Raw genomic sequence first — 10,539 nt, forward strand, 5'->3', positions numbered from 1 at the left:
TGTGACATTCTGCTTTTGGTTTTCCCCGTGGTTTCATTGAAGTGTTTCATCTAGCAGGGGGGGGGCAGAAAGTGAAACAGGGCTGATTGATTTACAGGAACTCAAGTCCAAGATGAAGATCACCCAATGACAGGGATGGGATTCTGGGTTCACGGCCAGGTTTTCACGATCCAGGAGTCACATGATCCCAGGACCCTGTAGGTGTTTCAACTCACCTCAACGGAGTCACAGCTCCACTATGGTCTCTTGTGACTCAGACCGCACCACAAACCATATTTGGAAGGAAGTTGGTCTTCTGTGGCGTTAACGTCATTGTTCCTCCTTCATGAACGTGTTCGCCTGCAGCTGCTCCGAAAAACGGCCACAAACAGTTCAAACAATGCATCTAAGATAATGACATACAAACAGGAAGTTCCTTGAATCTCAAGTTTTATCAGGACCCAAAGGGGGTCAGCAGTTCCACCAATCATTGACCACATTTCACAGCTCTGAGACGTTCAACAGAGGAATACGTTCAGCTCCTTCAGTGGCGCCTGAATGTCGTCTTTATAGACTAGTCATTTTAGTCAGATTAGTCATATCACCCAAATTTTGGACATTATTCGGGTATGAGTCACTGTGTTTGTCCCGCCAAGAGCACAAAGTGTGGTTTTGCTTGAAAAGTAGCTTTGATGCTAATCACCAGGATGTCACCACCATGATTCACCCCCAGGTCTACCTTCCTGTTCTTTTCCTGATCCCCGTCCCGGTGTCATCATCAACACAACATCCTCCGGTCAGGAGGATTTGGACACCAGTCCGTTGAGCGACGCCGCGGCAGAAAAACATCTGACCAAAAACAGAAACGTGTGACTCCTCGCTGGCGGCGCTGAAAGGCTAACCGGTCATATGAATTACGAGCAGCGTCACGCCAAACTTCTCCAAACTGCCTAACTGATGACTATCAGCAACACTGTTGTTGTTGGTTGTGTTTTTGGACACAATGCCCCCATTCAGTCGGATCAATGGCGTTTGACCCCTGAACGCCCCAGGCGACCGTATGAACTCAAACTGTAGACGACAACAAACCAGCATCAACGCTCGGCAAACATCTCTGAACAAAAGACGAAGGCCGGCTGGGCAGGGGGGGTCGATTCTGACCCCGCGGTTCACCCAGACGTAACATCGGGGCAATCGGTTCAAACGTGTCCAGACCCGTCGCCGTTTGACCCCAAAACGCCAACCGTCAACAGAAGACGCCTCCATGCGAGGTCACGATGCTTCTGCAAACACACGGACTCGACCTTCACCACAGATCAGACGGTCGCTCTGACGGGAAAAGACATAGGTGACCTACTTCTCACATGCTTGTTGCCCAGTTCCATGGTTTACTTCCCTAACCACCGTGTCGTCAATGAGCCAACGCGCTTGTTAGCGCCCTAGGCTCAAGGGAAACGCAGGTCAACCATCAGTCAGGAGGCCAGAGGTTTGAGCTTCAGGTCCAGCTGAGATACTTGTGTCCCAAAGCTCTACTTAATGGCCAGTCCATCAGAATGTGAGGAAAACCAAGGGGCATCATGGGTAGGCAGCACTAAATTGCTATCTCGCAAGGATAACTTCAGGACATAAATGCAAGTCCTTTTACCGTTTAACAGAATCGGTAACAGGACTTGAATATGTTGAATTAACATTCAGTGGCCTGATTCAGCAACTGACCTCCAACTTTTGGTTCTCTGTAGTTTTACATTCACTTTTCTTCAGCAGGAACATAACTGAAGCACGGATTGAGGTATGGTGGTTCCCCGGCCCAGATCGTCACTCCTGACAAGACCCCCAACCACAAAAACCCTGGAGAAACCTTCTTTAAACTTGGTCCAGGGGTGGGTTTGTGCCAGGAAAGGATTGACGCCATTTCTTTATCATGTTTATACTCTGAAATAAAATGTTCAACCACAAGAACAAACGTTTGGTGTCGTTCTAGTTTTAGAGAACTGGTTGTGCTGAACTTCATGGGAGCTGAAGGGAACTTAACGTCCTTCTTGATTCAATTCTAATTCCAGTTACACTGGCCTCAGATCGGTCTCTCTGTTGGCCAATCACCTCATTTCTAGCGGACCGTCTGTTAACTCCCGGATCATCAGACACACGAGGCGTTCGAGGACCGCGGGTCTCTTCTCCTTTGATGTCTTGTTAACCGCCAGCTGAGGTCATTCCCACACCAACATGTCTGCCTGCGTCTCGGTGGCTTCGGGATGAGGGGGTGGGCGTCGACACGTTAGCATCTCATGTGGTTTCCATGTAAATATGTGTTCATGCTGTTTAACTTCAATCACATCTCTTTTCTAACTTGTGTGAAATTTGCTATAGAAATAGATTTTATAGGAGAGATTTAAAAAGCTGAGATCCTTATTGTCGCCGCTAAGCTAATTTAGCTTTTAGCATAGAGGCTGCGTTCACGCTAATAATCAAACCAAAGTGTAGTCTAGCAGGAGAACCGGACAGACGTTCACTTCTTGACCTCACCAGCTGCCATCTTGGCTTCGACAGACATTAAAGTTTATGAAAATGAGGATGCGTTCAGTGTCTGAGAATCATTTGAACATTATTTTGCTTTTAATACAGAAACGTTTTAAGGATCAAGAAACAACGACCGGCGTCCCGTCAGGATTCAGGAGAACCTCCGAGAACTGAGTTCAGGATTGTTTAAGTCGAGCTATGTTTGACATTTCTAAAGGTCACATCATGAAAAAACACTTTTTCTTGCCTCCTTGTGAACTTTTGAAGCCGCGAATAAAACAGAATCTGATTTACTGTCCTTTCATTCGGTCTTTCCTTCCTGTCTGTAAACTGAAACAAGAGAAGAAGACAAAAGAAACAATGAAGAAGAAAAACACCAACAAGTTGAGTCCTGATCTTGGAAATATGTGAACGTCTGCCAGTTCAGGAGTGCCCTGAACTCAGCTTTTATTCTTAGACCTAATGTTCTTCCACTTCCTTCCTGTCGGTCATGAGCTGGGAATATCTGTGGGAACGTTCCTCCCCTCCCACCCTGAATGAATGCCTTGTTGCTAAAATCCTCGGCAGCAAAACAAAACATGGAAGACCTGCGATGACCTAATGGCGGGTCAACGACCTGCTTCAGAGAACACAGTGTGCTCAGAGGCGAGACAGCGACAACAACCACCGCTTCCCCAGAAACGCCACGACGTCGACGCAACAACCAGAAAGTTTTCACCGTGACGAAAGAGGCAGGGCAAATAAAGCGACGTAGAAATGTTCTAACCGTTGTTTCATCATCTGCAGCCTCACACGTAACGCGTGAAACCCAAAACACGGCCAGCTGTTCCAGGGGAACGACAGGCGATTACAAACACAGGAAATTACAGCAACTCTGGAACACGAACACCAGTCGCACCTGAAGCCCGGCGTATCTGATTCACATGTTCTTTATGAGGAACGTGTGGGAACCGTGTCATAAAGTAATAAATAATGAACTTCCTGATGGGCAGTTTGTGTTCAAATAGGACAAAACTGTCCCTCCAGAAAGGTCTCTAATGTATAAGAAACAACAGCTGGTGATCCCTTTAAAGTTCATGGATCTTCTGGTTGTACACCCACAGATCCAGACGGGTTCTGTTGATTCTGGGTTGATTATATAGAAGAAAAGTTATGGATTGTGGTTTATTATCAAGGCGGATGACCGGCCTCCAGTCTGGGTCCTGCCCAGAGTTTATTCCTCAATTAGTTTTTCCCTGCCGCTGTTGCTGATGCTTGGAGGGTTCAATTGGGTTTCTCTATCTGTTAAAGCATTTTAAAATGTCTGATTATGTGATTAAGCTCTATATAAAGGTTGATTGATTGATTGATAAGTGAGTCTTTCTGTTCAGTGTCGCAACAAGAAACCTTCAAAGGACCGTTTGAAGCTCCTCGTTACGCCGATGGAAAGTTGGGTGAAGTCTCTCAGTCCTTTAGCTTTATGGCTAAAGTAGCATTACGAGATTCCCTTTTTTTTAGGTCGACTGTTCCTTTTATGTGTCACAACCAGCCGTCTAAATGGAACCGTTTGAAAACACAAGGGGACCATTGTGTACAACAGAACAAGATGCCCCAGTGCATTTTGGGTTGGCATCTCTCACCAAGAGACTAAACAAAGGCCAGACTTCATGAGACCCATGGTTCAGAGGCGACGTGGTTCAGGCGTCTCTTCTGTGGTCGTCAGTCAGAAGAACGTTTCAAACGACTGTCCAGAGGAGACGGTGACGCATCACCCAGCGGGTTAAATCTGATCCGCCGTGAGCCAACGCTGCCTGAGCCAATGAACGCCGGATCGGGTTCAAGTCTCGTCTGTTTACCCTCGTCTTCAAGAGAAGGTCTGTCGGAACCAACAGGCAAGAAACACAGAGGAACTCGCAAAAGTTCTACGACCTAACGATGGAACAAAGAACAAAACGACTGTCTCCAACTGATGAGTCCAGAGTCTAAAGGATCGTCCTGCGCATCACCAACATCAGCTCCCAGAAGCTCCCCACCACTGCAGTACCCAGAACCATCTGGAACAGACCCAGAACCATCTGGAACAGACCCAGAACCATCTGGAACAGTCCCAGAACCATCTGGAACAGACCCAGAAACATCTAGGACAGATCCAGAGCCATCAAGAATAAACCCAGAACCATCAAGAATAAACCCAGATCAAATGCAGTTTAAACCCGGTGATTTCCATTGGTTCCCATTCACACCGGATCGTTTTACACTTCCTGTCAAACAGCTTGTCGGTTTTGTGCTTCATTAGAACAATGCTTGCGAATACGGTGCGTGACGTAGAACTTCTCTGTAGAATTTTGTTTCTGAGAAGGGAAAAGAGACGATATCAGCAGCCCGAGGCGGAGATAGCGCCCATCCGTCGCCGTCAGGCCTGGGGCCGCTCCTGTGTCTCATTTACATAGAATCTGTTGGTTTAGGAGAAAATTATCTGAATGAAAGCCTGTGTTTAAAAAAACCAACAGGAAGAACAAGGAACAAAAAGTTGGCAAATTCAACAAGGTTGTGTGAAGTTTTATGAATGTAGCTCTGATCACCTGTTTCCAGGGGCAATGCTACCCGTACACAGGAAGTGACTTCGCTTCAGAATTTTAAATGTAAATAAGAACACCACCAGGAACAGGATTCAGGTGCAGAAGCGTCTGGAGAGCCGAGCCTCGGGCGACTTCAGTCACTTTGAGTTTAATTAAAGACTTTTAGCAGCTCAAAGACGACGACTCTCTAATTCCTCCCCAGCCAAGCGGCTCTGGAAACGTCTGAATGTTTCCCTTGAAGACTTTCGGCCCCTGTTCTCCAAAAACAACACAGAGAACTGCATTCAAGTCCAGAACAAGAAATATCATCCGTTTGTGTTTTTAATGAATATTCATTGTTCAGAATTGTTTTACACGTGATCGCCGCTTCTCTTTAAGCACAAAAGACAACAATGGAGGTTTTGCATTCTCTTACTCGTCCGACTGAAGTCTGTCATCACTTCACAAAGCGCAACTTCCCGTCTTTTGTCGTCTTTTCAGTACTTTGTTAGATTAAAAGCAGAATCAAATATTTACATAAAGTTGAGGAGGAACAAATTTAAATGCGTTGTACTTGTGTTTGCATTTGAATTGAATTAAAAATAAAGAGGAAAGAATCACTTCCTGTTCCCATCTGAGGACGTTTATGGAACCATTAAGTTTGAGGTAACACTCGACACCGTCTCGTCTTCCTTTCATCCACAATTTTTTATCTTTTTGTCGTGTTGCTCATATTTCAGTTTAAACCCAACAGTTGGGAGCGGTGAGGGTTCGGGTCCAGGTCTGCACATGGAGCTTTGACCCTTTAAAGCCTGAGGTCTTAATGGAACCTTGTGACAAATTTGTCAAAAACAAAAGAACAAATTTGTACATTTGAGGATTTATTTGTATAATTTTGGCGAAATCTGCAATTTTTTCAAATGCAAAATGCAGAAATACATGCATCTGATTGGATACCTCAGGTTTTTCAGGAAAAAAAGAAACTTTTGATGCAAAAGTCTCAAATTCTGAAAGGCCCAGTTTCTTAAATGTAATGTTTGGGTTTAAAGGGTTAATGGAACCCGGGTCAGGGTCTCCCATCAGTCCAGTGCTTTATTCTGCTTTGATGTCTTTATTTTGATGTTGAATCTCACCCCCCTACCCGTCTATCTGTGCCCCCCCCACAGGAACCCTGTTAAAGTTCTCCTGTTAAAGATAAACTTGTGCGTCAGCAGACTTCCCAGAAACTGTTGCTTTTTTTAAAGTTGATGGGCGGGCTGTTGCTACGGGGAAGTGAGCGGCTCCCGACCAATCAGGAGAGGCCATTCCCTGAAGCTCAGGTTACAAACTGCGAGTCCGACGAGAGGCGTCGGTCGGTTGACGTGGGAGGCCTCCGTCTACAGAACAGCAATGAAACACGAGATCATTCTCAAGTGGTTCAAGTTCACTGACAGATCAACAACAACAGGCGTCCGAGAAGCGCCTGAAAGCCGAAGGACCCCAGGCTGCAGCTCAGCCAGACCCCATCCAGAACCAGTGTTCTCTCTAGGTTGGACCGCGTCCCCTTTTGTTCTGATTCAGACTCCTGGTAAGAACTGAATGTGAAATATGTGCCCAGACAAAAACACCAAAGCCACACCTTGAACCATCCCTCCGCTGGAATGCTCTCACCTGTCGCGGCGAGATATTTATGCTACGCTGGAACAACCTGGAGAGAACGCCTCAAGACGCTCAACAGGGAACTTTTTTTTGGGGAGATGATAGTTTTGGTTCCCTAAACTTTGCCTAAACCTCCTGCATCCGTCTTGAATGAACTCTTCCTACCCGCTAGCATGCTCCCATACATGCTAAATAATGCATGGCGCTAACAAGCTAGTTACCAACATCCAGGTTGTTCAAACGCTTTGCATATTCAGCCCCAAGACTGAGCCTTGTGTTGTTACCCCCCCCCTCCAATCCACTTGTGTATTAATGCTGCAAACCTCTCCATGAAATTGCCTCATCCTGAATTCCCCTCAGCGCCCCAGCCTCTACACCAACCAGCAGAGGTAACCAGGGATTCGCTAACATCGTTAGCCGCGGGAGAGGACGTGAGGTCTGCTGTGGATCGTCACCATGGAGAGGTGCGACTCCATTTCCTCCTAAGACCCGCTGATGAGTGTTCTGTTTGTCCTGTAACCAACGGCAACCAGGAGGATCTGAACAAACAAGGGCGCAGCCTCACATCACGGATTCCCCAGTTTGAGGCGCGGCGGGAGCGACGTTTGGACATTTTAGCAGCGAATGTTGAAAGAAAACATTGGACGTGATGACCGCCAGATGAGGTCATCGGTTTCTGGAAGACGCCGGCGTTGCACAGGCGTGAGGATGTTACAAACTGGCTTCACCCCAGTTTCACAATCTAGCGGCTGCATTCAGCCGCCGTGCACCAGCGAACTGCAGATAAGGCGCTAACACGCTAACGCTAGTCACCACAGCCACATCTGATTTCTAGGAAACGGCAGCCGTCGCCGTCTCGCGGTTTAACACTTTGGGCTAAGTTCCCTGCACAAAAACAACATATAAAGATAAATCAGGTTATTTTTTTTTATTTTTGAACGTTTACATCTGCGTTTAGTCCGTTTTTTTTCGACCATCACCTCAGAATGGTCGTCTCTCTATGCTGCAGTCAGTCTGAACAGTCAGACTCCTGAATCATTTCTTGTCAGACTCAAACTTTCCAGGCTGACAAACAGTCAGCCCAGCGCGCCGTCGCTCCGATCGCCGTCCACATTTTCATAACAAGGAAGTGGAGCTACACTCATGCAAATCCGCCCCCTCCTCCTTCTCTTGTGTTTGACGTCCATGGAAAAAAAAAAAAAAAAGGATTCCAAACGGGCTCGCTGGAAAAAGGAACAACACGCTTTTCCCTCCTTCAACCTGGTTTTCCAACAGACACCAGGGGAACAAACACACCCAAATCAAGATAAAATCAGCTCCACTGACTGCCTCTAACTACCGTCAATTTGCATAGAAAAACCTTCTTTCTTTCTTTTTTTACATTTATTACAAAAATAAATTGCTTTGTTAATTAAATAAAACTTATTTTGTGAAGTTGGGTGAAGTGTCCATTGTGTCCTCCACATCAAAAACAAACAGGTGTTGCAAGCTGCAGTCGTGGTCGTACGGCGACCGGAGGAGAGGGCAGGGGCGACCGGACCGGCGGGTCCTCGCCGCAGGAAGTCCTTCGCTTCAGTCAGTAACGTCTCTGGTGCGTTAGAAAAGTCACCTGGTCAACAAGGCCAGCGTCGCTCCGATGCCAAAAACTCCAACGCACGCCATGAGCGCGTTCCTCACTGAAGACTCGGGGTCGGAAACTCTGAAGAACTCTGCGAACCCATCCTGGAGACAAACGGAGTAACAACCAGGCATTAGTCGGGGGTCTCACACACACACACACACACCGTGACGCTAACGCCGCCGGAGCACAACTCACCCAGGCATTGTTCTTCACCAGCCAGTCCCGCTGCTCCGCCAGCAGGTAGGTGGAGATCTGCCGCCCCACCAGCTCCACGTCGCCCCCCCGGCCCTTCTCCTTCATGTATTTGCACACCACCGCCCCGAAGGCCACCAGGCTGGCGATGCGGCCCCAGTTGGTGGTCCCGTCAGAGAACAGGTTCTTGGCTACTTCCCCCACCAGCTGGGCGTCGTTCCCCCCCTCGCCTTGGGACAATTTATTGATCATACCTGAAAAAAGGAGACATTTAATTATTATTGATCAGTTTAGAGTCCACACACAAAAACCCAGATTAAATTCACTTTATTAATCCCACCTAGAGGGAGATTATTGATGCTAACATGAGCCGTTGCTACACATCTGATTAGGTTTGAGCGAGTTAGCTTCCTGCTAGCATCAAAATCAGCAGTTAAAAGATCGAATGCTAACTTCAAAGGAGCTCTATTAGCTCTGGCTAACATCACACAGAGCAAAAACCAGCCGAACGCTAGCTTAAATTTAAAGTTTAATTTCCCAGTTTGGGATCATCAAAGTAATCTAACGTAATCTCGATTAGCCCCGGCTAACATTAGCTAACGTTACGATCAGGAACAAACGGTCGAATGTTAGCTTAAATTTGAGTTAACTTTCCCCGTTTGGGATCAATAAAGTAATCTAATCTGATCCCGACTAGCCCCGGCTAGCGTTAGCCCGCGTTAGCCCGGAGGGACCTACCATTGTAGGCGTATCGGTGCTTCTCCAGCAGGCTCTCCACCACCCTCCTCATGGTGCCGAGGGCTTTACTCTCCTGCCACCGGGGCCGTTTGTGCTCCGTGAACTCCAGCAGGAACCGGGTGACCAGCTCCCGGGTGTCGTTCTCCAGCACCTCGTACTCCTCCGGGCAGGTGGGCTCGTCCGCCTCCAGCTCCGGGGTGCACGGCAGCGAGCCGTCGTCGATGTCGTCGCTGTCCTCCCGGAGGGTTTTCACGGCGAAAGGCTTGGCGGGGGTCACCCTCAGGTTCTTGGGTCGCTTCAGCGGGTCGGCGGCCCCCACGTTCCCGTTGTGGCCGTCCACGGAGGAGCCCACGGCCAGCCGCGGAGACGCGTCGCCCCCGGGGCCGTAGTGTACGTGTCCGTCCTCGGCGCCATTTTGAGGCAGCATGAAGCTCATGACTCCGGTCGTCACGTTCATCGCCGTCCGCTTCGTCTGGATGATGTTCATCTGGATTACTTTAGGGTTTTTCGCGTAGTTATTCCGAATTAATCCGGTGACGTAATCAACGACTAGCCTGTATTAAAGAAACAAAAACAATCCGGCTTCAGGTCCCTCAGTCCCCATCACCAGGTTGGAATGACAACGGTCTGTAGCGTCGAGGGGCGCTATATAAACTAAACGTGGTGACGTCACACGCACGTCATTTACCGGAAGCCACTTCCCACCGCAATGTCTTCTCAAACGGCTGCTTTTTCTGTTTGAATTTACTACAATTTAACTTTTTTAAAAATTAAAAAACAAGTTTTTTTTTTTAATTTTAAGAATAAACTTGACATTTAAAAAAAATAATTAATTTTGACATTATTTTCGTTTTTTTCCATGACATCAACTGAATGCATTCCGAAAAGGAAGAGGCGTCAGTGAGCAGTAATCATTCAGACGGGGGTATTTGTAAAGATGTTAACACTATAGGAGGATAATTTAGCAGTCCCTGAATTGTAATTACCTATAATTAACCTACACATCTTTAAAATATCACATTTAAACACACAGTGCAGCTGTGTAATGCGGTCATCACGTGATCCGCTTATAGGGTTTGTTTTGTTCAAAACAAGTATGGCACTTTAGTTATAAAGGACTAATTTATTTGCCCCAGTAAGGTCTTAAAAGGGCAAATCAGTGACACACGTAGCTACGAACCTGCATAAGCACACATAACCTTTATGCATGTATTGGAAAATGTCCTCACAAGCGGGTCCTTGTGATCCCAGTTTAACCAGTGTTATTCAGTACACAAACAAAATGTTCCATTTATTTTTGGTCAGGCATGTGGGAAG

General features: G+C 47.1%; 1 protein-coding gene across 1 annotated transcript; it reads right to left on the bottom strand.

Moving 5' to 3' along the window:
• Positions 1 to 7,584: 7,584 nt before the first annotated feature.
• Positions 7,585 to 9,852, bottom strand: mcl1b (MCL1 apoptosis regulator, BCL2 family member b). Its single transcript, XM_068322752.1, has 3 exons — positions 9,223 to 9,852; positions 8,488 to 8,738; positions 7,585 to 8,393 (listed from the first exon to the last, which is right to left on the bottom strand). The coding sequence occupies exons 1-3, from the start codon at positions 9,707 to 9,709 to the stop codon at positions 8,277 to 8,279; spliced, it is 855 nt and encodes a 284-aa protein (XP_068178853.1). The 5' UTR covers positions 9,710 to 9,852; the 3' UTR covers positions 7,585 to 8,276.
• Between the last annotated feature and the right edge of the window lie 687 nt (positions 9,853 to 10,539).

Source organism: Antennarius striatus, chromosome 9 (genome assembly GCF_040054535.1).
Source record: "Antennarius striatus isolate MH-2024 chromosome 9, ASM4005453v1, whole genome shotgun sequence".
In the NCBI taxonomy this organism is placed as follows: Eukaryota; Metazoa; Chordata; class Actinopteri; order Lophiiformes; family Antennariidae; genus Antennarius; species Antennarius striatus.